Source organism: Colletotrichum fioriniae (assembly GCF_027942845.1).
Source record: "Colletotrichum fioriniae strain IMI 355084 chromosome Unknown scaffold_1, whole genome shotgun sequence".
Taxonomy (NCBI): Eukaryota; Fungi; Ascomycota; class Sordariomycetes; order Glomerellales; family Glomerellaceae; genus Colletotrichum; species Colletotrichum fioriniae.
The window spans coordinates 1714632-1740467 of NW_027076837.1; the positions used below are offsets into that span (position 1 = coordinate 1714632).

Below are 25836 nucleotides of genomic sequence, written 5' to 3' on the forward strand. Positions count from 1 at the left end.
TGAAAGGACGCTGAGCAAACTTTATCGCCTGATCTCTCAAATTGTTGTTGTTTGACCTACTTCAGGTGACGGGTTGCTATACAGCGTACCTCTGCAAGGTGCGGATGCAACACAGCCATGCACCACACACAAGCAGTGTCTGAATAGTCATTTGTTGGGGGCCCTCGATTGAAGCCAGTCTCGATCTAGCGCTAAGGCCAGTACTACACATCAGGCGCAAGGCATTCTGTAATTTTAATACGGCTCGTCCAGGAACGCCATGTTTATCGGCAAGGCACGGCTGGTCTGCATCCGACTGTACTGCAGTTTTTACACCGACGCAACCCCTCCCCGATTATCAAAAAGTTTGACGGGCGTCTTAAGAGCCGGGATCTTCAGACCAAATGATGAAACCATCTGGCTCGATATCCGGTTCATGGAAAGATGATTTCCCGCCTTCCATAGGAACTACGTTCCGCCTCGACAGCTAGAATATCGGGAGCCAACGACATAACTTTGGCTTCTGATAATTTTCTACACCTTGCGACGTATCATTGCAGCCGTCATCTTGGAATTGACTTCGTTGGACCAGACCCCGCTCGCATCGACGACGACGGGATCGCATGTCAGCGTGAGCCCGTCTGACTCTGAGCCTGCCGGGACCTGTGTACCCACGAACAGGGCGGATGACCGAGCTCGGATAGGGAAGCTTCTTAAGAGTAGCCGCAAGCAACTAGGCGATCAGGGATCTGTTAGTGGAACAGCAGCGACCCAGACGCCGTCCTGTTGGGACTCGGAATCCGGTCCCCACCTCCCCCAGTCTCGCCATGCAAGTTTGCCTTCCGGCCAGGCAGTCCGGTTCACTCAAGGGTAGGACGGGCCGCCGAGCCGTCGTTCAGTTCCTTTATCATGAATCTCCGCCTCAGGTCGCCCTAGATCTCGATAACTTGCTGTCAGCTATGCAGGCTCTCGTCCGCCCTATCCTACTGGATGCTCCTTCGCCGAACGTTATTGCCACTGGACAAAACTTGACGCGGACACATGCAACCTTTTATATTTCTTACGGCCAACGAGCTCAGGTTGCCGATCCTTTGCGCCATCGACAAGTTCACTGGGCATTCAACTTGCCCATCTTTCCAAAGCCGATGATGGCAAGCCCCTCGTGCTGTTCCGGCGAGGCAGGGGCCGCCAGCCTAGGTAGCCTGATGCTCCCAATCGGTCAGTTGGGGGTTTGTTTAACGGGTGCACAGAATGACCAATTGGGAACGCCGTCGGTTCCGATACTCCGTCTGCACCACCGCGGGTTTCTTTCAAGTGTCACGGAACATTGGGTCGCAGGTTCCCCGGACGAGTGCAACGAAGGCCAGTCTGTCCGTCGTCCCTGGACTCCTTGCCCACGCGGCGACGACTTCCGACCTGCCGGGAAACTCTTTTTAGCGCCCATGTGCAGCTTTATGTGGGATGGATTCGATACTGGCTGGGATCAAGAGCTGCAATCTTGGGTTCCAACCGTTGCACAGCTCCTGATTCCTCCTCGAATCTCGCGTTCATTGCCATGGGTTTGTGATTGACAACCCTTACATGCGCGTGCAACCAGGCGGAACGCAGCTCTCGGCAGCGATGCACCGAATGCTGACAAGATCGATAGCACGATGACACTACGAGACTCGGGTGTCTGTTGATTAAGCAATGTTATATTTGCCGGCTACCGCCTTGCCTCATTCGGCTCAACTTTCTCGCTGATGCTTCGCGATGTTGCAGGAATGGCAGCCTGGACAATGGTTCGGAAGAAACGGTCTTGACCAGGGGTCCTTACCAGAACAATGCCCCTATCCTCACACCCCTTGGGAAGCTGACGTGAAGCAGGATAGGTATTCGTAGCGCAACCCCGATTCTTCCCCACCTGGCCATTTGCTTGCAGCCATTTGTCCACTAACTTGACGCACTCCCTCAAGAACTCCAACTGCTTCCCCATCGATCTGCCTTGCGTCCACCGCTCGAACGGTCCGTTCTTACCGAAAGAGCCCATATCGCCCGGAAAGTATCAACGGAAAAAAAGTACGGAGGACGCCTTTCAGCAGCAATGCTTTCGCATGGTTTGGCATGGCACAGCAGCTCGACAGGGACTTGAAAAGCATCTGCTGGTCATGAAGTCAAGTGACTCGACTTGAAGCGCTCAAATCCCACATTGGCCTTGCTTGTTATCGGAGGCGTTGTGGTGAACCTCACTCGCAGACATTTGGACATCAACCCGCCTCGCCTGTCCAGGGTGGTGAGAAATCTCCCCATCCCGGCAGCTAATGTTGCCATGCACCACCGGGCTTTCCGTTTCCTATCGATGCTGGACGGAGGATTGCCCACAAGCAGCTGACAAGTTGCCATTGAAACTTCCGTTTAAAAGACGTACGTGGGAAAGTTACCCTCCGTTTAGATGTACTAGTCCCCATACGTCTGCCCAACCTTTCGGGATCCTGCTAGATTGTACTTCGTTTCTCACCCCTTCCGTGGCTCTCGTTATCAGTCCCGTTTCTTTACTTCCTCATGCAACTAGACCGATATTGCCTCATCTTCATTGATCGTCTTTCATTAAGACGGATAAATGTCGGGCTCATGTGAGCATTCATGCTTGAGGTTTGCCTGCAATTTGAGTCTCATATAAGTCTTACATACGTCCATCACCAATTCCGACTTGGCATACGCTCTATCCCACAGCCGCCTGCTCTACCATACCCTCCAAAGATCTGTCTCTCCAACAGAGTGACTCCGGCAAGAAAGAAACGCAAATCCCTCAAATTAAGCTATTACGCTGGGGACGTTCATCAAGATGAGCACTGTGACAGACAGCCAAGCGGGGCGCGATGTTGAGGCGCCCATCTCTCCGCCCGAGACCGAGACGAGCAATTCGACGCCGAACACGGTGTTTTCTCCGCCATATAGTCCCCCACAAAAGGTCCAGCAACTTTTGAGAGATACAAGAGTTGCAGCAAGAAAGAAGCTAGATCAGCTAACGCTGGAGGAGAAGGTACGTCCAAACAGCCATCGCCTCGCAATAGAAGGCTTCCACTAATAGTACATAGGTCTCGCTACTTACCGCCGCAGATTTTTGGAGAACAAAGGCCATACCATCCAAGAGCATACCGTCAGTTAAGACATCAGATGGGCCAAACGGAGCCCGTGGTGGTATTTTTGTCGGCGGAACCAAGGTTGGTCGCACTTGATAACCTTGCCCTCAACTGAGTAGCTAATCTTGGTAGGCTGCTCTTTTTCCCTGCGGAGTCTCCCTAGCGGCGACCTGGAACAAGGACCTGCTGTACGAGGTTGGTCAACACCTTGCCGATGAGGCGAAAGCAAGATCTGCGAACATTTTACTGGCGCCGACTGTCTGTATGCATCGGCATCCCTTGGGCGGGCGTAACTTCGAGTCCTTCTCGGAGGACCCTCTTTTGACTGGCAAATTGGCTGCCCAGTATGTTCGTGGCTTGCAGGAGAAGGGCGTGGCCGCAACCATCAAGCGTTTGTGCATTGTACTCTCAAGAAAATCGACTCTTCCTAACATCTAACAGATTTCATTGGTAATGAGCAAGAGACGCACAGACTGACGATAGATTCTCTAATCCAAGAACGTCCCTTGCGCGAGATCTACCTACGACCCTTTGAGATTGCTGTACGAGAGGCGAATCCATGGGCTCTTATGTCCTCATATAATCTCGTCAATGGCGTACATGCAGACATGCACAATCTGGTACTGAGGGACATTCTTAGAGGCGAGTGGGGCTACGATGGGTGAGAGAAACTCGATCATTACCTACTTTACGGTTCCTGCTTGCTGACTTACTTTCAGAACCGTCGTGTCTGACTGGGGCGGCACAAACTCTACGGCAGAGTCCATCATCGCAGGGTGCGATGTCGAGTTCCCGTACTCCCCAAACTGGCGCTTCGAAAAGGTGATTGAGGCCATGAATGAGGGCAAAGTGGCCCTAGAAGACATCAACCGCGCTGCAGAGAACGTCCTCACGCTTGTCGAGCGACTCAAAGGCGATGATATGTCAGCAGAATTACCAGAGAGAGAAGACAATCGCGAGTCCACACGCAGTCTGATCCGCACTGCTGGGGCTGAGGGCCTGACGCTTCTCAAAAACCATGGCGCAGTCCTTCCCCTGAACCGAAAAACAACCAAGGTTGCCGTTATTGGGCCAAACGCAAACCGGGCTATTGCTGGTGGGGGAGGAAGTGCAAGCTTGAATCCCTACTACAGAACACTTCCACTGGACAGTATCCGCGCAACTTCTGAGCAAGAGGTTACTTTCGCTCAAGGCTGCCACATTTACAAGTGGCTCCCAGTAGCGTCGCCGTACTGTACCGAAAAGTCAGGCAAGCCCGGTGTCAACATCGATTGGTACTCTGGCGACAAGTTCAAAGGCGAAGTGGTTGTTGTGCAGCGACGAGTGAATACGGATTTGTTCCTCTGGGATTCCGCACCCCTAGCCGAGATTGGCCCCGAATGGTCAGCAGTCGCGACGACTTACCTTACGCCAAAAAGTACTGGGAAGCATACAGTCAGCTTCATGAGCGTTGGCCCTGGCAAGTTGTATGTGAACGGAAAGCTTGCTCTGGATCTTTGGGACTGGACCGAGGAAGGGGAAGCCATGTTTGATGGGTCTGTGGACTATCTCGTCGACGTCGACATGGAGGCTGGTAAGCCTGTGGAGCTGAAAGTCGAGATGACCAACGAGCTGCGCCCGGTGGCAAAGCAGAAACAGTTTGGCATCACGCATAAGTACGGAGGATGCCGGATTGGCTTCAAAGAAGAAGACCAAGTTGATTTCCTACAGGAGGCTGTGGATGCGGCTAAGGCGGCTGACGTAGCAGTTGTCATTGTTGGTCTGGATGCGGAATGGGAATCCGAGGGCTACGACAGGCAGACTATGGATCTACCTTCCGACGGTAGTCAGGATCGACTCATCGAAGCGGTGGTCAAAGCGAACCCTCGTACTGTTGTCGTCAACCAGTCCGGCACACCTGTGACTATGCCTTGGGTCGACCAGGTTCCGGCCATTATTCAGGGATGGTACCAGGGACAGGAGGCCGGCAATGCGTTGGCCGACGTCTTATTCGGCATCAAATCCCCGAGTGGAAAGCTCCCAGTAAGTTTGTCGCTCCTTGTATCTGCATATGTGCTGACAGCTGTGGAAGTCAACTTTCCCCAAGCGCATTCAGGACACCCCCGCTTACAATAACTGGCCTGGCGAGAACCTGAAGGTCAACTACGGCGAAGGCCTGTTCATTGGGTACCGCCACTACGAGCGAGCGAGAATCGAGCCGCTGTTCCCCTTTGGTCACGGTCTTTCCTACACCACTTTCGAGTATGGCCGTCCATCAATCAGCACAAAGACGCTCACATCTCGGGGCATAATCGAGGTCATCTTCGCAATTAGCAATGTTGGCTCGGTACCTGGCTCCGAGGCCGTGCAGGTCTATGTGCGGGATGACAAGTCCAGGCTACCCCGCCCGGAGAAAGAGCTTGTTGCCTTTGAGAAAGTGTTCCTAGAAGTTGGGGAAACAAAGCACCTCACCATTCACCTCGACAAGTATGCTGTGGGCTACTATGACACCTCTGTTCCGGCTTGGGTCGCCGAGGAGGGCACCTTTAAGATCCTTATCGGCGCATCATCTGCTGATATCAAGTGAGTCGTCCAAGATTAAGCACCATGAAAAGAGACTAACCCGGTCTTCAAGGCACTCCGTCCAGTTCGAAGTTAAAGAGTCATTCAACTGGGTCTTCTAGTTTGGGCTCCCTAGTACTGATTGATACTTATTATATCATATCATTCCTCCTTTTCCTGTCTGTCTGCTTGCTCTCAATGTTTCTTCGTGATCGGCCGGGGAGAATGATGTAGATGGGAGACATGCCAATCCATCGAAGCAAACGAATAAGACCTACCCTGAACGAACCTATCTTGATACCACTGACTGGCCTATCCCAAAGTAAGAAAGGCCAAATGCTTGTCGGCACAAAGAACGGCTTGTAGACATCGAGAACAGCTTCGGGAAAGCTAGCACGAGACTTGACTGCAAGCTTTCGTCAGCTGCGCGGGATGTGACTGCTGAGCCTTGGGTGCAATATAAGCCTGTACTTCTGTCCACTCGTGACCTCGACCTTTTCATAAGACATGCCAGGGAGGTTGTCGTTGGAACCAGTCGGCTGAATGATCTGTTTCCAATGGACGGTACACCACTCTAAGGACACCGTTTACGATGGGCTATTGTTAGACGGTTGGGTCCAGAATCTCGGGAGGCTCCTTCCATATTTCCTAAAATGGCTTTATGGGCGTGGACTCTCCGAGCCTCTGCCTCACCTTATCTTGCATCGCGTGGCGGGGAAAAGGGAGAACCTTTGTTTCACCCGCCTCGCGTGCTCTATCAATCTCGTTCTTACCCCCACGTATACGTGATACCATACCATATCGCTCGCAGACGTCGTCATCAGGTACACACTTCCGTGTCATGCCTACGCGTGACTGCCGCCTTTCCAGCTCTGGAGACTATCCCAGATACTAGCACGTGGATGATGATACCACCCGTTCAAAACACCATCATCTTCGAGCTGGAACATTGGTGGAAAGATACGAGCCTGTCGACCGAGAAGCCATCAGTACCTTTGGCCTTGCGAGGAGAACTCGATGCTGGGGAAGTTGGGGGTGTCTTTTTGCTATCACACCCCTTCGTTCCCCTTTATTACGAACTGGCGGTGTATATCGATGATTGCATATGAGTGCGTGTGATATATCGTAACCATGGATCTCTCTTTGATGGTAAGGTCGTGTTCAGGAACCTGACTTAGAGGGCAGGATGACCTTATGGAAACGAAACGCTATGTAGCCGGTGATGGCGTCGTAGCAGTAGGTAACGTTTCGGTAACCGGATGAATAAGTCGTTAACGGTCTAGGTGGTCATGGGGGATGGTGATGTGGTAGGCACTCACCCCCTCTCTTCGCTTGTCTCCGGGGCGTGGAGGCGAGGTGGACGGTTCCGAGACTTGCAAGGGAGAGACGGGGGATGTCTCGGCCCGGCTAAGATGTTATCGGGACACGGTATGTAGCTTTTGGTGTACTTTGGACATGGTATGTAGGTAGTCCGTAATCGGGAGCTGTATCGATGGGTGCCCAAGGTGGGACTTGTGAGTGCGTGATGAGTGGTGGTGATGGCTTCATTTACGCGCCTGACTACAATACCTGATCGAAACCTAGAGCTTCTTTGAGGGGTGGTACCACGTCTTTATCACCGCCGCGCAGCAGCAAAAGTATTGTGCGAAGTTACTGGCCTTAGTTGATGGGGGAAAATTGGACTGGTGTGAAGCCTTGCTGTGTCCCAAAACTGGTGCTGCCGAGAGCCTGCTTGACGATCTCACTCGAGCTGTCACGATTTTCAAGGTGTCCATAGACGGCACTGCATGCCAGGGCGCTGCGGCATTGCAATCCGACCTCGAAGTTCGATATCACGGAGGGCTGAGGTCAAGGAACGTTCAAAGAACCTTGGTTCGAGAAGCTTTCCTTCTTGGATTGATGTTCCTGTCCCATGGCAGGGAACCCCTCGTGCCCCTCCAAGAAGCGGCCCGCCCAGACTATGTTTGTGTGGGCAAGTTCCCTCGGCTGACTAAGTCGAGGCAAGACAAAGGACGTTTTGGCTGGCAGGCACGCAGCCTGAAAAGGGGGTGGGGCTTCCTGGAGCTGTCAAAGTGGGGCGGTGTTCAGCGAGCGACGCTTCCAGTGCATCAAAGTCTTTCGGGGCTTCTGCGAATAGCAGTCTAGCGGGGTGCTTTTCTTCTTTTCTGGGGTGTTTGCCGGGGCCATCCTGTATGAATCCCGTCGCGATTCGTGAATTGATTCGATTATCGCCACGCGTCGACTTCTCCTTTTCCCAGTTGCGACAAGACATCACTATTTCGTTTCGTAGCAATTCATTGCAGGCGCCTGGTAGCTTATGTGCATTGGTCGAACATCGGCTTTCTTTTACACCGTCTTAATTAGGGATCTTTTTCGGAGGTTCTGCATTACTATCTCGTTTCTGCCGGTGATTCTTTTGTGCGGATAGACGAGGCTCTATTATAACCTATTAATCCATCCCCAAACGAAGCTACCGACGACGATCGCGCGCGAGCTCCCGAAGAGCCACTCACACGCCCACATACCAGACACTGGCATACGCAAGCTCACCCACCTTGCAAGTTTAGTCGGGATTGCGGCACTGATCCATTCCGGAGGGGGGCCAGGGGAAGTGGGAAATCAGGTAAGGGATACAGACACGGGGCTGCAGGGGAATGGCAGCAGCCCGGGCTAGCCAAGCACCAGCAGCATGGCTCCGCCTTACAGCAACGGCAATGGCTACGCCTACAAGGGGTCCAAGAAGCCTGCATCCGCGTCTGCGTCTCTCCCGTTCCAACATTACTACAATGACGACAGCTTCCGCGCCCGTTTGAGACCGTTGCTCGCGGCCCTACAACGACTACTGAGAACGCTTTGGGCCTTTTGGCAAACCCGCGGCCGACGATTGGCGACCGGCATCATGTGGCGGGCTGGCAGGCGGTTGAGGCAGAACCTCACTGCGCGCCGCCTCCTGAGCTTCCCGCACCTGCTGGTGTGTCTCTGGGGCATCGTGCTCCTCTGGGGCGAGGGCTGGGTCTTCAAGAGTCGAGTCGCAGAATGCAAATGGAGCAACTGGGAGAACTGGGTAGGTCAATTGCTGCGCGCTATTGTTGTGAATCGACAATGCTAATTCTTTGATAGCCGGCCGGATCAAGCCCACACCACCTCGTCTTCGTCGCTGACCCCCAAATCACCGATCCGAAATCCTACCCCGGCCGTCCGTGGCCCTTGGAAGACCTGACGGTCCTCATCACCGACAACTACATCCGTAGGGGCTACAGGCAGCTCCAGTCGCAGCTGCGACCCGACTCCCTCTTCTTCTTGGGCGACCTCTTCGACGGTGGGCGGGAGTGGAAGACTGCGCACAGCGACTTCAAGGACCCTCAATGGGCTGTCAACCGACGACCGAAAAACGAGAAAGACCACGTCAAGGGATGGAACGATAATTATGGCCAGAAATACTGGTTGAAAGAATATGAGCGCTTTGGCGACATATTTTTTGGAAGCTGGGGGCTAGGCGGCTCCAAGGCCGGCGACTGGCAGAGGGGGCGCAAGTTGGTGGCGAGCTTGCCAGGAAACCATGACCTTGGCTTCGGAGACCAGGTGAAGGGGTCTGTGAGAGATCGCTTCAACACGTACTTTGGGGACGTGAACCGTGTCGATGTCATTGGCAACCACTCCATCGTCTCTGTCGACACCTTGTCGCTGAGCGCCGCCTCCTCGAAGCAAGCCGAGGTCGATTTGAAGGCGATCCATACACCTGCTGATGTTTTCCTGAAGGACGTTCAGTTTACTAAGAGAAAGGCCGTGGAGCGAGAGTTGCGCTTCTGGAGGGGCGAAGTGGAAGTTGAGCCCCTGGATCATATCGTGGAGGAACTGGAAACAGCAGATGCCAAGGTGCCGACTATTGCACCGGGTGAAGAAGGCCCTGACTTTCCTACGATTCTTCTGACTCACGTTCCCTTATACCGAGACCCGGGCACGCCTTGCGGACCGCAGCGAGAGCACTGGCCTCCTACGAAACCACCAAAGGGGGAGAAAGCGCCTATGATGGATCATCGGAACGCAATCTCCGTCTCGGGCGGTTATCAGTACCAAAATGTGCTGAACGAGGACGAGTCTGTCAAGCTTGTGAAGAGCGTTGGCAACATCGTTGGGGTATTCTCCGGCGATGACCACGACTACTGCGAAGTCGTTCACTCGGCGGAAAAGGATAATGTTCGTGAAATTACGGTCAAGAGTATGAGTATGGCCATGGGAGTACCTACACCCGGCTTCCTCATGGTCAGTTTGTACAACCCGATCGACGCCAACGGCAAACCCCTTCCTGGCGCCCCCGAAAAGACGTTGCAAACTCACCTTTGCCTGCTTCCGAACCAGCTGGCGACATACGCGAAATATGCCGGGCTTGCCTTTGTCACCATCGTCGCGATTAGCATAAGATCGTTCCTCGTGCCAGTCCTGAACTTGACACCCTTTGCTTTGCATGACGAACAGCCGCAGGGCGCCATATTGCCGACCATCAAGGACAAGGTCGAGGATGATGGCACTTACAGCATGCACTCGACATCAGCCTCATCCGGATCTCGATTCCTTACCGGCCAGTCATCCCGGACTAGGAGCGGATCCATCCGCTCCAACGGGGCTACTCCCGTGCCACCGCCAAGAACCAAGTTGAAGAAGCAATGGGGAGCACCACACCGTGCGCCGCGGATCGAAATTTTCGCAGACGAATATGGAACTGGGATGCCACGTCTGACATGGAAGGCGGCGTCTCAGCGGTCGAGAACGACAATCGGGCGTGTTGCCCGCGAGATCGGTGCCTCGACATGGAGGGTTGTGTGGATGGTTGTCTTGTTTTGGGCCTATCTTGCATATAAGGGGTAAAAGGGCTGCGGTTTGCTCCGCCTCTTGAGCGTGTACAATTATCAGAACTTGGGGCAATACTCGAAAAAGAAGGGATCCCCATCAGCATTCAGCGGGTTTGCATTGGTTTGGCTGTTTGACTGGAGGATGCTGGATAGTTCTTTGGGTTACATAAAAAAAGGTCCGTCGTCTTTGTTCATTTGTGTATCATAGCCCGAGACGACGGACCAGAGAGCACTGTATTGATGATCCAGCTTTTGATGGATGTTTCTAAATTAAATGGGCTTTGAGGAGTCAGATGCCCAATTCCCTGTGCCGGTCGCATCAGTTCCTGCCTCTTCGACTCTGTGTCTCTGACATTCTAGCGGCTGCGGCTGTAAGATTATAGATCCCTCAGTAGGCTGGTTTCTCTTCCATCTTAGGTTTCCCAAGAAATTTGGAGCGGGTATGATTAGGCTGGTTCGAAAAGCTTCGCTCTATCGAACCTCCCTGCTTCTCGGTAGCAACATATTTGCTGATGATTACGGGCGAGGCAAAGCAATTGAGTTTCGATTCTCACCCAAAACACCAAGGCTGGATTTGGCACATGCAGGGCTCCCTGTTTTTTGACCAAACGATGTATCGTTTGGCCTTTGCGATATCTTCGAGAATGAGTAACGGCCGTATAAGGTAGAGTCCTTGATGGGGAACACATTCGGTTGCGCGCCTTGCTCGAGAGCAATCCCAGAGACTGCACCAAATCAGTACCTGTGTCAGATTCGACATCATCCCAGATGCAGATGCCTGAAATGCTTTTGTATCGGCCAGGGGCGGAAGGCACATTGTTGGCATAGGGAAGAAGGTCGCGCTTGCGGTTCCCAGCTCAGGGCCCTTCTTGCCCTTTCTACAATTCACCAAGCCTTCCAAGCTAGTCGACTGACTTCTTTCTCTTCTCCCCCCTCTTCAACTGAACTGTTTGAGAGCTGCACGCAATCTTCTCGTCTGACATCCAGTCATCCAAACTCCAATCATCCCGACTTGCCAGCGCCTGGTATTCACCTACGTACGTCTTCCAATCTCTGGTTCTTCACTTGCCGACAAGACTCAGAGTCTACTGCTCCATCCGATTGTTGCCTGAGAGCTGTCAAATCATGCCTCTACCCGACAATCTCCCGACTCCAGCTGCCGGCGACATCTTCAACCACAATGGGAACCTGAAGGTTACCAACGCTGCAGCGAACATCTTCGTTGTGTACAGCTTCGATGCAAAGGAGGCGGGCCGATCCCCTTCAAGTCTCACTGTAAACTTTGTCATGGGAAACGTCTATCTCATCGACGCTTCACTATGCAATTACTGGGAAAGCAACCGTGTCTTTGGCAATCTTGTCAAAGGACTCGGACTCCCTTTCGAAGGATGTTTTGAAGGCGATAACTCTATAGACACCGTATACGATGACATCGTATGCGTTGTCGGTGGACAACTCCCCACGTGCTGCTCAATCGGCACCATTGCTGGCAATTTGGTCACTGTTGCCGACCTCACCACTCCTGGAGGGAACGAGCAAACGCAGCCTCTGAGTGTCACCACGAGCTACGTTCATGGATGCCGCCTACTTGAATCCCATCTCTCATACGGCGGTGGCCTTCAAAGGGCTCGCTCTGCCTGGGCTTCGATGAAACTTGCTCCTGTACGGTCATCCAGCTTGCTCACAAAAGGGATTCCAACCCCCATCCAGAACAGTACTTCCGGCACCAGTCACACCGTCAAGACGAGCTTCATGAATCGCCATGTTGCTCCGGGATTTCGAAAAGCCGAACAGGAGGAGAAGAAATTGAGACACGGAGTGGACGACTCGATCTCGCGTGTTATCTCAGGCCAAACGACTGCCACCGCAGAACAAGGAATGCTGCCAGTACCAAGCTCGTACACTGAGAAGATAGATAAGGGCCCAGTAATTCAGCTCGATGGTATCTCTGATTTAAGCTACCCACGCTTAATGTGCGCAAATTGTTGCAGAGGAGGCCACGAGGCTAAGGACTGCATTGGACCGGTGGATATCGACGGCTTCATTGCCGCCTGCCCAATATGCAACGTACGCGATCATATCTTTTCCAGCTGTAGCAAACTACTCGAGACGAAGAAGAAGGCCAAGAAAGCCCTGCAATTCTTATATCTCGTTCAGCGTCGACAGAACAAGCCCCCAATTTTATCGACTACTTGCTGGATAGCTGTTTGGGCCGCGCAAGATTGCCCCAGAATACAGCTACCTCATACGAAGGAGTTCGCCCGGATGATTGGCCAGGGGCTGATACCGAATTACCCAGACTGGCGAACTTATGACTACTCCGCACCTTTGTCACCACGAGACCCAACCAATGTCGCCTTACTTCGGGATCCAAGTACCGAGTATGAATACGGAAGACCATCAAGTCTGTTCCCAGGGACCCAAGGCATTTCCATAGGTCAGGGATACAACGCGATCAGAGCCAAGATGCAGAGGCTGGGCATCAATCTTTTACCGAATGCCCCCAACCCGGCAGTATTTTCGAGGAAGATGAAGAAGCAAGCCAAGCGAGATCAAGCCAAAACGACCCTAGTTCAAGGAGATGGCAGTCGCTTTGCAACAGGGGCAAACTGCACCATTGTTCAGAGGTCTCTTCCAGCTTTGCCAGCAAAATCAGTCTTCAAAAGCCCCACGATTGTCAACATCAAGCAAGAAGCCATCGATTAGCGTTCGAACAGTCGTCCCTTGCGGCCGACCAATTCGACATATGATCTCCTCACTGCATCATTGTCTAGCTCATAGAGGGCAGTCGCACATTGTGGGAACGGGGAGGCGGTCAATTGCGCCAGTGTTGGCTTGGGGACTACCGCCCTTGCCATAAGTTGCTTGATCTGCGTGTGGCTAGATTCGATCATGACTTAGCTAGAGGATATAGAATATGTTGCGCTACTCTCCATGCAGCTATTATGGTTGCATTCTCGATCACTTGCATGCTTCCGTGCCGTCCACCAGCCATCTCGTCAACTTCCCCAAATTGTCGTAGGCGAAGGGTTCTGCATGTTCCAAAGTAGGCCGTGGGTTGCAATCATGATCTGGGATGAGCAAATATATAGGATCAGATTGCTTGAAGATTCTGGAGACTATCCATGCAGCACATGGGTCTCGTTAAAATGGCATTTTAAGTACGTTAAGGCGTGAGGTGAGCAGCAGAGAATCAGGGGGATAAGGAGCATCCATGTATCTCAGAACAAAACGCTTATTGAGTGGAGCTGATGTGATGAAGAAAGATACAAGCAGCTAGGGCTTCATGGACGAAGAAGGTCTGCTTTTGCTGGTAGGTGGGGGAAACATGAAGAGGGGAAGAATGTGCGAATCGAACCCAAAGCCTTTGAAAAGACCTTACAAAAGGAAGCTGGTCTTGGGGCAGGTCACATAGCTTCCCTTGATTGCCTGCCCGAAGGCAACATCAACCGCATTCTTGAGACATGTACCCTATTGTGAGTGTGTGAGAGGGAAAGGCGGATCATAGAGCCTTCCAGGTTGCGTGATCTGCCTCGGCATAACTCTGACTTTGGTCCATTCAGGTATTTTCCAGAGCTTTTCCCTTAATTCTCCCACAATAAAGACGACTTGCGTTGGTATGATTCCCGCCGTAACTACATTGTGACTGGGCCCCAAAAGATGGCAACACGGAGAGGGCACTTGGCATCTGAACGGTCATCATCAACAGCACGATCCTCTCCGTGTTCGCATTCGCTCGGTAGGGCAACCGATTCGTCAGCCCTCGTATCGCGGACTGAAAAGACTCGCCGATAGCAGCGCCAACCTGGGGTCACCGTCTGAAACACAACGGCAGGAATAGACAGCTCTCCCCGGTCCCAGTGGTGTGGTCGCTTGCCGAACCCCTCACGACTTTGACTGCGGGAAGGTTCGTGCCCCCTTCCTTCGTCTGATTTTCTCTCTAGGACCACGATGTTTCTCTCAAGCTAAGGCCACAATATCCTCGACCATCTAAACGTTGCACGATGGCTTCGGTCCAGGGATTCGTACTCGGCATGAAGAACTTATCTAGCCTGAGCTGGTTGGGCTTGGGAACCTATGTTGCGCACGCGTGTTGCGCGACTGGAGTCTATATTAATTGTTGCCCGTCCAGAAGCTTTCATATCTGAGGTTGCCTCATAGGTGTTTGTGTCATTTTCTCTTGATCCCAGTGTCCATTTTTCGCCCTTAATCGACTTGATTCGAAGTACTGCTTTGGGAACATGGCCATCATCAACATCATGGTTCAGGCTTCGTGCCTTGGCTTCGCCTTGGTAAGTAATTAGCTCTGACATTGACAGTCCTCGTAACCGTGTTGAGAATAAGATCTCTTGCTAAATTTCTTTGCGCTGGACAGACCATACTTTACATCGTCTGGTACATCATCTACAACCTCTTCTTCCACCCCCTCCGCCGCTTCCCCGGCCCAATTCTCATGCGCGCAACCCGCGCAACATTCTGCTATCGACTCTGGTGCGGCACCCTCTCCTTTGACATGCTTGATCTCCACAGAAGGTATGGCGACGTGGTGCGCGTCGCTCCGGATGAGCTGGCATACGCGGACCCCGCAGCGTGGAAGGAGATCATGGGCCACCGCGCTGGCAGCGTCGCGAACGGCGGCCAAGCGCCGCTCGAGTTTGAGAAGTCGGAGACGTTCTATAGGCCGATTGCAGACCTGCCGAGGGATATCATCACGGCACCCGGACCGGAGCACGCTATGCTGAGGAGAACTTTGAGTCATGGGTTCAGTGATCGGAGCTTGAGGGACCAGCAGCCCGTGATTATGAAATATGTTGACATCTTCATTGCCAAGCTGCGAGAGCTAGCAGATGCCCCGGTCCAGAAGGCGTACCGAGATGAAGAGGGCGATGGGGATTCTTCCGCGATGGACCATGGTGAAAAGGGAACGGCAGAGCTCGGGGAGCCGGTGAATTTGACGCTTTGGTACAACTACTGCACCTTTGACATCATTGGAGACCTTGCCTTTGGGGAGCCGTTTGGGTGCTTGGAAGGAGGGGATCTGCACCCCTGGGTGAGGACGATCTTCCAAATGATCCGGTTGGGCGTCGCACTGCAGACGGCGAACCACTTTTCGGTACTGAGCCGGTTCATCACGGCGGTGATGTCGACTAAGGCGATGAGGAACAGGCGGCTTGAGCACCAGGCTATGACTATGGATAAGTTGAAAAGGAGGATTGCGTTGGAGGAGAGGGAAGGGCCGAAGGCTGATTTGATGGAGGGATTGTTGAAGAAGAGAGAGGAATGGGTGAGTTTAGCCCCTTTCCATCAACTTTTGTAACAGATGATAACATGGGCGCAGAAACTTTCGCTGCAACAGCTCGAGGGCAACGCGAGCATCATCATCATCGCGGGCTCCGAGACCACGGCGACACTGCTTTCGGGGGCGACGTATCTGCTCTTGAAGAACCCCGCAAAGATGAAGGAACTGGTGAATGAAGTCAGAACGACTTTTGACAAGGAATCAGACGTCAATCTCACATCTGTGAACAAACTGACGTACATGCTCGCGTGCCTGGATGAAGCGCTGCGGTTGTATCCGCCTGTGCCGACGGGTCTTCCTAGGACAGTGCCGGAAGGCGGAGCTACGGTGCGCGGAGAGTTCCTTCCAGAGAAGGTGAGTAGTTTGCTTGAAACCAATTGAGACCTCTGCCCTGATTGCGTTATCATGGGTGGAGGGGGTTAATCCCATCCTCGTGACGGACTATCCCAGCTAATGCGAGACCTCTCACCTCCATAGACGACTGTTGCTGTTCATCAGTGGGCCATGTACCACAACGAGACCAACTTCAAGAATCCCTTCCTCTTCCACCCGGAAAGGTTCCTAGGAGATCCGGAGTATGCATCTGATCGCAGAGAGGCGTTCCAGCCGTTCCATATTGGACCTCGGAATTGCTTAGGACGAAAGTGAGTTCCTACTGAGTTTCCCTAGCTTCACCTACCCGCTGATATGGTATGACAGCCTCGCGTACCTGGAGATGCGGATCATGCTGGCGAGATTACTTTGGAACTTTGACCTTGTCCTGGCGGAGGATAGCGAGGCTTGGATGGAGACTCAAAAGATCTATACCCTGTGGGAGAAAGGGCCATTGAATGTTTACTTAAGGCCTGTCATACATGACTGAGATTGGGAGGAGAAACTTCTCAGATCAGTACATCAAGATCTTGGATGACACACTACCTTCTTTGAAGTCTCGACCAAACAATTCATCTGTACAAATGACCTTGGCAACGCCAACTAGACCATGTTTTGCGCTTCAATTCAACCACGGCAGAGAACGAGTTTCACAATTCGATGGCATCAACATAAAATTCAATACTTTCCTCGAGGCGCAATTACAGGCATCCTTTAGGGCCTACTTTGTAGTTGTTTCCCGTGCTTGCCTTACCAACCCCGTTCAAAGTGATCACATCCAACGTTCTTTGTGCTTCATCTGGGTGCTTTCTTCATACCACCGCTTGAAGCTATATACAAGAACCTGCATTATGTACATCACGGGCCATTCCAGCTAAGTAGCTTGAAAGTAACTACTCCTAGCTGGCTTCTTCGCCTCTACATAACTTTCAGAGGATCCATCAGTCCACGGACGGCCTGATGAACCGCTAGAGGCACTGATAACATCGCCATGCAATGGTTGCAAGCCGACCTTCTTGTACGCTTCCCAAAGGCTTTTGGACACAGTCAGGGACTCGTCGTTGTCTTCGTCGTCATTCGCCTTCAACCACCCCTTGAACTGGTCGTTCAGCAGGCCGGGGAGTGATTCAATAGCCCCTCCGGTCATCATCTCACCCACCCAGAGGAGCATAGCCGTGTAGTAGCGCTTTGTCAAATTCATTATCCGCGTGTTCGTCAGCTCTTCAGTAGGGAACGCAAGTATGGCTGAGCGGTGAGTCGATCCGACGGAGATGCCGAAACGGATTTCGTGGCTCTGGGGATGCACTAGCCCGGCGCTTTCCGCGATCTGGGAACCATCTGGCCACGAGATATGCGATAGCATCTCAGCAGCGTATCCGAATGGTAATGGGACGCTCCAATTTTCGATATCATGGGCCTCTTGGAATGTTTTGAGATACGGGTTGTACAACGTCCACGGCGCGCGTTGTCTCCCGTACGCTTCAATGACCAGGTGATCAAGGAAGCGGGTAATAGTGTTGTTCGCGTAGGTGAATAGGAGTTGGGTTTCAGTTTCCAGACGCACCCAGTCTACAAATGGCGGTTGGTTCCAAGCGTCCCGAGGATCGATTTGGCCAAGAAAAAGGTATGTTGAAGGCGTGACCTCGGATGTTGTGTCGAAACCTACGATATGTCAGCAAGAATCTGTGACAAGATTAATGACGAATTCTGCCTACCGAGCTGTCTGCGTAACGCATTCATAAGTCTGAATAGGGTCATATCCCAATTGAGAACAGGACCCTCGTCTGCCATGGACGGCCTCGTCTGCTGGAAGAATTCGACAATCAACCTGTCGATGATGTGGCCCTCCTTGGGGCGGGTGCGGAGTTTCTTCGCATCCCAGTAGAAAAACAGAAAAGCCTCCTTCCAATCAATCCGGCCGGTGTCCATGGCCATAACGCTTCTTCGGGCGGCGGACGTGGTGGAGCTCACATTCGGCTTTTGGGTCATGATTGCCAGTGGAGTTTGAGATCGAGAAGTGCGCGCTTGTGCGGGAAGGAAATTGGAGAACATTTTTGTTGTTTTTGCGAGGCGCGCCAGCCTGATGGGAGGGGCATAAGTACTCCTCTTTCGCCGACTAAGTCCGGGATGATTATCGAAGGATTAAATAGTTCTAGAAGCGGTACAAGCGGGTTCAGCGTCCGAAGGAATGCTGCTTGTTGGAACCAACACGAAAGCGTCCAAATCGGGCAGCCAAAAGATCCACTCTCGCACAAGTCCCAAATCAGCCAATTAACAAAGAGCCGACTGTCTATCATTCGACAAACAAACAATCAAGCAAACACTTGGCATCATCAAATGCCACCCAAACGTTGGCCCCCCATTCGAAATAACAAGCCCGTTTGCTCCGCCGGTCCAGGGGTTTGGGTGAATCGCGTAAACGCTGAATAGCCTGCTTGCCGCATCGCGATTTGACCAATGATTTATATCCCCCCGCAGACGGACCCAGAACCTTGGAGTTGGATGAGACTGGACCCTCTACGCGCCTCCTCAAATCCGCTTTATTCCTTCTTTTTGACCACAATTAGAGCCCCTGCAACGCCAGTGGTGATTATTTCTTTCCCTGGCTCCATCCCTGCTTCGTGGAGCAAACTTGCGATCTTCCCAACGGCCATTTTGACTACATCACGATCCGTTCCGACATCGTCGGGGTGCGCCTCACGCCACCGCGTCACGGGACTAACCGTTTCTAGGAACCTTTCAACGTGATCTAGACCCAGCTGCTGCTGGCCCAAGAAGAACTCCCCGTCCGGCCCGACTGTGCCGTTTTTATTCCAGTCTTTGCGTAAGAAAGCGCTCTCATCGAATTCCGCCACTGGCGTTTCGAGGTCCCAAGGCATCGGTAGCGTCTCATACATCTTCTCCGCTATGATATTACCCGGTGTCATGTACGGCTGGATATACTCGTCACGGAAATCGTGTAGGATCTGCTGCATGCCTGCGGCGTTGGGCATGGATGGGTGAATGTACTTTGAGCTGCTCGTCCAGATGGCGACAGAACCACCTGGCTTGAGCACGCGGGCGGCGGCAGCCCAGAAGCCAGGCATATCGAACCAGTGCGCCGCAGTAGCGGCCGTGATAAGGTCGACGCTGGCGTCGGCGACGGGCGGGGAGAGGTTAGACCCGAGCTCCTCCGCAGTGGAGACCTCGAAGCGGATCGGCTCCGGCGCCGATGTGGCCCCGCCCAGGGCTCGGGCGGCATCGATCATGCCCACGCTCGGGTCCAGGGCAATGGTCCGTGTAAAGCGTGGGCTGAGCTCACGGGCGACGGTGCCGGGCCCGCAGCCGATATCAAGAAGGGAGTCTGTTTGGCCGCCTGTTGAGACATGGTGGTCGTAGATGTAGTTATACAGCCTTTGGTGGTAGCCCAGTCTGCCTTTGGCGTAAATAGCGCCTTGTTCTTTGGTGTAGGCGCGGAAGGTTTTCTCCACCTGGACGGGAGTTGGGACGGTTGCGACGTCGGCCATTGTCTTTAAGTATTAGTGTCGAATTTTTCAAAGCTGGTATTATTATAAAGAAATGAAAGATGCTTCTAGCTGTTCTTACATATAGTATGCCAGTATTTAATACAAAATAAACAGCGGGAATCTGATGTGGCCAGCCTGATCTTTATAACTCTCATGCGCTCAAGCCGAACTCAACATCTGAGGAGGGCGTTTGACGAACGGGCACCAAAGTCTGTCATGATTGGCGAAAGGCCACCGAGAACGGCCCACCAACTTCTTTCCAAAGAGGGATAACCAAGTCCAACAGAGCCAATCAAAGACCTGAAAGATCTCACACTAATCCCGATCAAGGCGACGACTGCGAAGCTGATGCTGTCCCCGCCGACCCGCTGCCGGTCGATGACCGTTTGGTGGCTTGTAAGCCGTCTCGAATCCTTCAGAATCCCGTGTCCGTGTCCGATCCCCCTTGAAAAACGAGTCTGACAGTGACCGCCGACGGAATTTCTGACATTTAGTTCAGTCGACTCCTCGGCTGGAACACCCTTTTCGTTGGTAGTCGACGAAGCTGACACAAGGGTGTTTGCTTGCCTAGAAGCCCTCTCATCTTACCTTACCTTAGGCCCGGGAGCCGGACCCCGGAGTTGTCTTCTTGAGCCGAACTCCTTCACCGCAGCATGGTTTACTATGGCGCGCTGAGTAAGGGTTGCCAGCGATGCCGTCAACGCAAAGTTAAGGCACGTGCTTTTGAAACCCGATGACCTCCTCCATGTACTTGTAAGTTCTACTTCTAACCTGCATTCGAAAAAGTGCGATCAACGCAAACCGGGATGTCTCAAGTGCGAGAAAGGGCAGAAGCCTTGCCCTGGTTATCGGAACTTGACAGACCTTGTCTTTCGGGACGAGCGCCAGCGAATCAAAAAGAAGTTTGGAAATGAAGCTGGGAGCTCGTCAAAGCCGGGAAACCTGCCAATCAACTACGCGTTGTGCTTCGACATCGAAGACAGGGCCGCCACCTTTTTCTTCACCCACTACACCACTACTGGGCCACCATTCTGCGACTCTTACCAATCATGGCTTGCCAAGAAATATGGCGAAGAATCTCCCAACAATCTAGTTCGACATAGCATCCAAGCAGTCGGCATGGCTGCTATCTCAAATATCTCTAACGCCCCCAAAATAGTGCTGCGGGCCAAGGAGCGGTATGGACAAGCACTAAAAGCTACTAATGTGGCTCTACATGACCCTTCCCGGGCTACGGCAGATACAACTCTCATGGCAATTCTTCTCCTTGGGTTATTTGTTGTATGGTTGAAACCCCTTTTCCTTCAATAGCCGCAACTAACTTGAGCAGACGATAATGTTTGAAAGCTGGAATGATAGTCATGCATGGACAGCACATATAGAGGGTGCAACAGCCCTATTGCACCTTCGCGGCAAAGGTCAGTTCACTAGAGAGCTTGGGATACAGCTTTACATACAATTCAGACAGCAAATTGTAAGTTCGAATGGAAAGTCTCTAAGCGGACCTTACTAAGTTGGTTCCCCGCAGCTCCAGGCGTGCATGCATCGAGGTGTTCCGGTACCCCCGGCTTTGGTCGAGATAACCATGCAATTCGAAGCTAGCCGTGAAGGAACACTGTACAATGGTCTTCGTCCCGGATCATTAGCAGTACTAGGCTTTAGGCTCGTCAACCTTTCTGCAGCCATGAACGCACAACAAATCACAGACGCCAATGCAATCTGCCGAATAGCGGTTGACATTGACAGTGATCTCAACGCCTGGGCGTCAAGATCATTGCAATCTGATCGGAAGTTCCACGAGGTTGAAGCCGACGCATCCGAGAAAGAAGAGAGTTTCAACGGGAGACAACATGCATATAACAGTGTTTGGGGAGCCCAAGTCTGGAACAACTGGCGGTCGTTGACGATAGTGACAAACCGTATTATTCTCAACCATGTCGACAAACAGAGCTTCGAAAACGATGAACTGAAAGAGATCATGAGATTCCACAGCATCTCAGTTATCCAAAGTCTTTCTACCGATATATGTATATCTACACCTAGTCTATCTGGTTCCCCGCGTCAGTAACAACTGCGAAACCCTTTACCATGGACGAGGAACTAACAAAAAACCTAGGAGCACCTTCGATGATATGGCCGCTGCATATCGTCTCTCAAGAAGAACTAAATGTACCAAATGTACGATCTTGGGCAGTCGAGCAACTAGTAGGTATCAGAAAGTTTATGGGAATTAAGCAAGCTGCTGTTCTGGCAAATACTATGGGCTGAAAATGAAAAGACTATTGTAACGACCAATCTATTCATAGTTCAAAGCTGCAAATAAAGATATAGGATCACCAGGGTGATCAATCCTGCAAGATATTAGCGTATGATGCAGTTTACCTACCTTAACTACTTATCTAAGAGGTCATCAAAGGAAGTTCTAGACTTCAAGTACGATGACCAGACTACTGCAAGTCATAAGGTTTCTGGGTGCAGAAGCTTCGAAGAACGAAATAGTGTATAATACCGACAGTTCATATTACGGACGATGAGGTATGCCAACAGATCAATTAGCGCTGGAAGAAATCGATCCTAGCCAGCCTGATCAAGCACATTTCCGCCGCTGTGCATACGTCATCATTCGAAGCATTAAGTGCAATTTATTCAATACCAAAGTCAGGATATTGAACAACATGTTCTTCAAGTATGGGCCATTGATCTCCGAATATACCCCCCCACGATTGACAGCTTCGAAGCATGGGCACAAACTCTAAAGAATGGCACAAGGAAAACCTGACTCGTCACCTCCATCGAACGAGCCAATCTCCAAACGCCTAGATTTCCGGCGTGATCCCAAATGGGAATGTAAACATGTTGCCTTTTTGGGACGGCCCGTGAAGAATGAGGTGCTCGGTAAGTACTAAGAAAGAAGACGTATATATACTCCACGCTTAGGCTCTTCATGAGGCAGGGGATAGCCTATCACTGATCATTGTCAGATGAACTAAATTAGCGACTTGGCTCTTGTATTCAACACTTCGTTTATTTCAACGCAAATCAAAGATGGGATTTACGACGACGTGGTCGCCGGCGGCACTCTTGCCGCTGCTGTTTAAACTTGCCCTCGTTTTATTGGCGACTGGACTTATGAGAGTCGGCTGGAAGGCTTATGCTATCAGGAGAAAGTTCAAAGAAGTGAAGGCCTTGGGGATCGTACGTGTAACGCAGTTACGCAGCCAATCAAACAAGCTGACCGTCGCACATAGCCAATGCTCCCTCACTCTTGGATCATGGGACATCTTCCCATCATGTTTGAGTTCCGCAAAGAGTATCCAGGAGACATCAACATTGGCAACTTCCACCCATGGATCATCAACAACTATCAGAGATACTTTCCGGAAATGGACCACTGCCCTCCAGTCATTTATCTGGATCTCTGGCCAGTGTTGAAGGCACCCATCGTGGCTGCGTACAAAAATACCGTTGCGGCGCAATTCACCCAGACGAAGAATCTTGACAAGCATCAAATCTCACTCGACTTCATGAACCCGTTGACCAAGGGCTTAGACATCGCTACCCTTCAAGGCGATGAGTGGAAGAAATGGCGAGGCTGGTTCAACCCCGGCTTCAGCTCGAGAAACGTTTCGTCTATGGTTCCGGATCTTATCGAAGAGATCAAGGACTTTGCGGATAATTTGCAACAAAAGGCCGGTCCTAACGGATCGTGGGGCCGCATGTTCCAGCTCCGCAACATGACGACGGCTCTCACTTTTGACATCATTGTCCGTGCAGTTTTGTAAGCGAGCTAATTCGCCTCGTTTGAGAATAGTCAGGACTAATAGAAAATTGCCAGGGACGAGCGTCTCCATGAGCAGACAAATACAACCGCTGGCCCTCTCAGAGTTGCACTTGCTGACCAGCTGAGGCTCATGGGCATAAGACAGGCCTTCAGTTTTGGCTACTTGTTCCCATGGCAGAACAAAGCCGTGGATCGTAACAATCGCATTGTACAACACCAGCTTCAACCGAATATTGTCCGATCTCTAGAAACCGGTCTCAAACCATCAAAGAAGAAGACGGTGCTCAATCTTGCTTTGATGCACTTAGCAGAAGAGGCAGGTGGGCGACCAATTGACCCAACTACCGACCCGGTGATGATGGACACCATCTTGGGCAACTTGAAGACCTTCCTTGTTGCGGGCCATGAGACGACCGCCAGTGCGCTGTGCTTCATGTTCAAGGTTCTCCAAGATAACCCAGACTGCATGGCTAAGGTCCGCGCCGAACACGACGAAGTTCTGGGTATGGATCCCGACCAAGCTTCTGATATTCTGAGCAAGTCGCCTCAGCTCCTCGGCTCTCTTCGGTATACACACGCCGTGATCAAGGAGACTCTCCGTCTGTATCAACTCGCCTCCACCATGCGAGGAGGTGAGCCGGGTTTCTATCTCAGCGACGCTACTACTGGTCTGCAGTATCCCACAGAAGGCTTCCTTGTGTGGGACGGCGGCCCCGGTATGCAGCATGATCCGTCCCTATGGCCGCACGTTGATAAGTTTATCCCGGACCGCTGGCTTGTTCCTGCCGAAGACCCGCTTCACCCCATCAAGGATGCTTGGCGGGCATTTGCCAGAGGTCCTCGGGATTGCATCGGTCAAGAGATTGCTCTGGTTGAGATCAAGCTGGTCGCAGCCTTGATTATGAGAAAATACGATGTTGAAGAGGCCTGGGATGAGTGGGATGCTCTCCAGTAAGTTTGGTCATATACTAGCCACAATAATCCCCTCGTCATCGTACTATGCTAACCACCTTATCTTGTGCAGAGGACCTAAAGCTAAAAAAGACATGGTCAGGGGACAAAGGCTATATGTGGCTGGAGACGGCATCGGGCATCCCAAAGAAGGCATGCCAGTTCGCGTGCGCCTTCGACAGAAATGAAACATGAGCCTAACCTTGGAGACTTCATTATTGAAATCTCTCTTATCAACCTCACATCTATTAACTACTATGTCGGGTTATCTGAGTCATGATATCATCAGGTGTACGAAAGTACGGTGTTCTGCTGAAAGCTTTCCTGCACCGATTCCATAAGAGGTGACTTTAATCAGCTCAAAATCATTGATATTATTCATTCATGGATGCTGACTTGAAAATAAATGCACAAACGTTCAAGTTGTATTGCTCTACACTTGATTTATTACACTTAGGGTCAGAAGATCAAACCCTGAACACCCCAAGCTCCATGTTGCTAGTCATCGTTGGCAATTGCTCATTTACTTTCGGATCGCTTCGAAGAAGCATAGTAATGAATGTCCAGAATCTCAATTCTTCCAAATATCTCGAGAGAAGTTGGCTCTAATCTGGTCCGCCTGCTCCTCCATCTCCTCTGTTGTCAAGAGCCTCTTCGAGGCGCCATCACGATCGGCATTTCCCCAAAAGAAATCTCTGTAGAACAGAAGCGGCAGTATACTGCCCTTCCATACAGCCAATTCGTTTCGGTAGACAACTGTTAGACTTATCATCCATGAGAGGGCCATGATTTCAAGGATGAGTAGTATTGCAGGGAATATGAGCCAATATGGTTTGACGGCTATGAAAGTGACAAGTTGAAGGGATTCGCCGTTAACTACCGATGTGGTGCCGTCTTTTCTTCCCATGCCGAATCTCAGTTGATTGGTCAAGGCAGTCGCAAAGTCCGTAAAGAGTTGATTTAGGCTAGCAGATGTTGATTCCCCGTTCGCCCATAGCCTTGAAAGCCAGATGGCACCCCCACAGTTGATTGAGTTCGGCTGCTTTGAGTCCCAACTGCAAGTGCCATTGAAGAATTCTGCCGAGAAATACTGTGACATCAGGAGCTTGAAACCGTTTTCAACGCGGTAGATACACTCTTCGGGAGCCTGAAATTCAGAGTCAATATCTGAAGTTCTCCTCGCGTTTGCGCGTCGTATTGTGGAGAGATCAGGTCCTCGTGAAAGATTTCCCTCGGTGTATACCTTCCCTTTGATGAGGCAAGGCAGCTATACTGCAGATAGATACCAAGCTTTTTGGGCCCCTGGAGACTTTTCATCGCGAAAATCGTAACTCATCGGGGTCTCCGTAACGGGAGTCTCGGATAGCACACCTCGACTGATGATTGCCGAATATGCCCGAATACAAGGGTAAAGCGAGCAAGTGACGGCTATGGC

General features: G+C 51.8%; 6 protein-coding genes across 6 annotated transcripts; 4 read left to right on the plus strand and 2 right to left on the minus strand.

Annotated features, from left to right (window-relative positions):
* Nucleotides 1–3365: 3365 nt before the first annotated feature.
* Nucleotides 3366–5764, plus strand: N0V96_000454 (uncharacterized protein; the record flags this gene model as incomplete). The annotated part of the gene is made up of 5 exons (XM_065755945.1): nt 3366–3492; nt 3543–3762; nt 3821–5123; nt 5173–5663; nt 5716–5764. The coding sequence occupies 5 exons, from the start codon at nt 3366–3368 to the stop codon at nt 5762–5764; spliced, it is 2190 nt and encodes a 729-aa protein (XP_065615185.1).
* A 2567-nt stretch (nt 5765–8331) lies between these two features.
* Nucleotides 8332–10508, plus strand: N0V96_000455 (uncharacterized protein; the record flags this gene model as incomplete). Its single annotated transcript, XM_053193451.1, has 2 exons — nt 8332–8706; nt 8763–10508. 2 exons carry the CDS (start codon nt 8332–8334, stop codon nt 10506–10508), a joined length of 2121 nt encoding a protein of 706 aa, XP_053049168.1.
* Nucleotides 10509–14751: 4243 nt separating this feature from the next.
* On the plus strand, nt 14752–16653 carry N0V96_000456 (uncharacterized protein; the record flags this gene model as incomplete). The annotated part of the gene is made up of 5 exons (XM_053193450.2): nt 14752–14784; nt 14868–15776; nt 15831–16145; nt 16269–16399; nt 16461–16653. The coding sequence occupies 5 exons, from the start codon at nt 14752–14754 to the stop codon at nt 16651–16653; spliced, it is 1581 nt and encodes a 526-aa protein (XP_053049167.2).
* Nucleotides 16654–17037: 384 nt separating this feature from the next.
* On the minus strand, nt 17038–18152 carry N0V96_000457 (uncharacterized protein; the record flags this gene model as incomplete). Its single annotated transcript, XM_053193449.1, has 2 exons — nt 17038–17825; nt 17879–18152. The coding sequence occupies 2 exons, from the start codon at nt 18150–18152 to the stop codon at nt 17038–17040; spliced, it is 1062 nt and encodes a 353-aa protein (XP_053049166.1).
* A 551-nt stretch (nt 18153–18703) lies between these two features.
* Nucleotides 18704–19669, minus strand: N0V96_000458 (uncharacterized protein; the record flags this gene model as incomplete). The annotated part of the gene is made up of 1 exon (XM_053193448.1): nt 18704–19669. The coding sequence occupies one exon, from the start codon at nt 19667–19669 to the stop codon at nt 18704–18706; it is 966 nt and encodes a 321-aa protein (XP_053049165.1).
* Nucleotides 19670–22920: 3251 nt separating this feature from the next.
* N0V96_000459 (uncharacterized protein) lies at nt 22921–24405 on the plus strand (the record flags this gene model as incomplete). Its single annotated transcript, XM_053193447.2, has 2 exons — nt 22921–23447; nt 23505–24405. 2 exons carry the CDS (start codon nt 22921–22923, stop codon nt 24403–24405), a joined length of 1428 nt encoding a protein of 475 aa, XP_053049164.2.
* Between the last annotated feature and the right edge of the window lie 1431 nt (nt 24406–25836).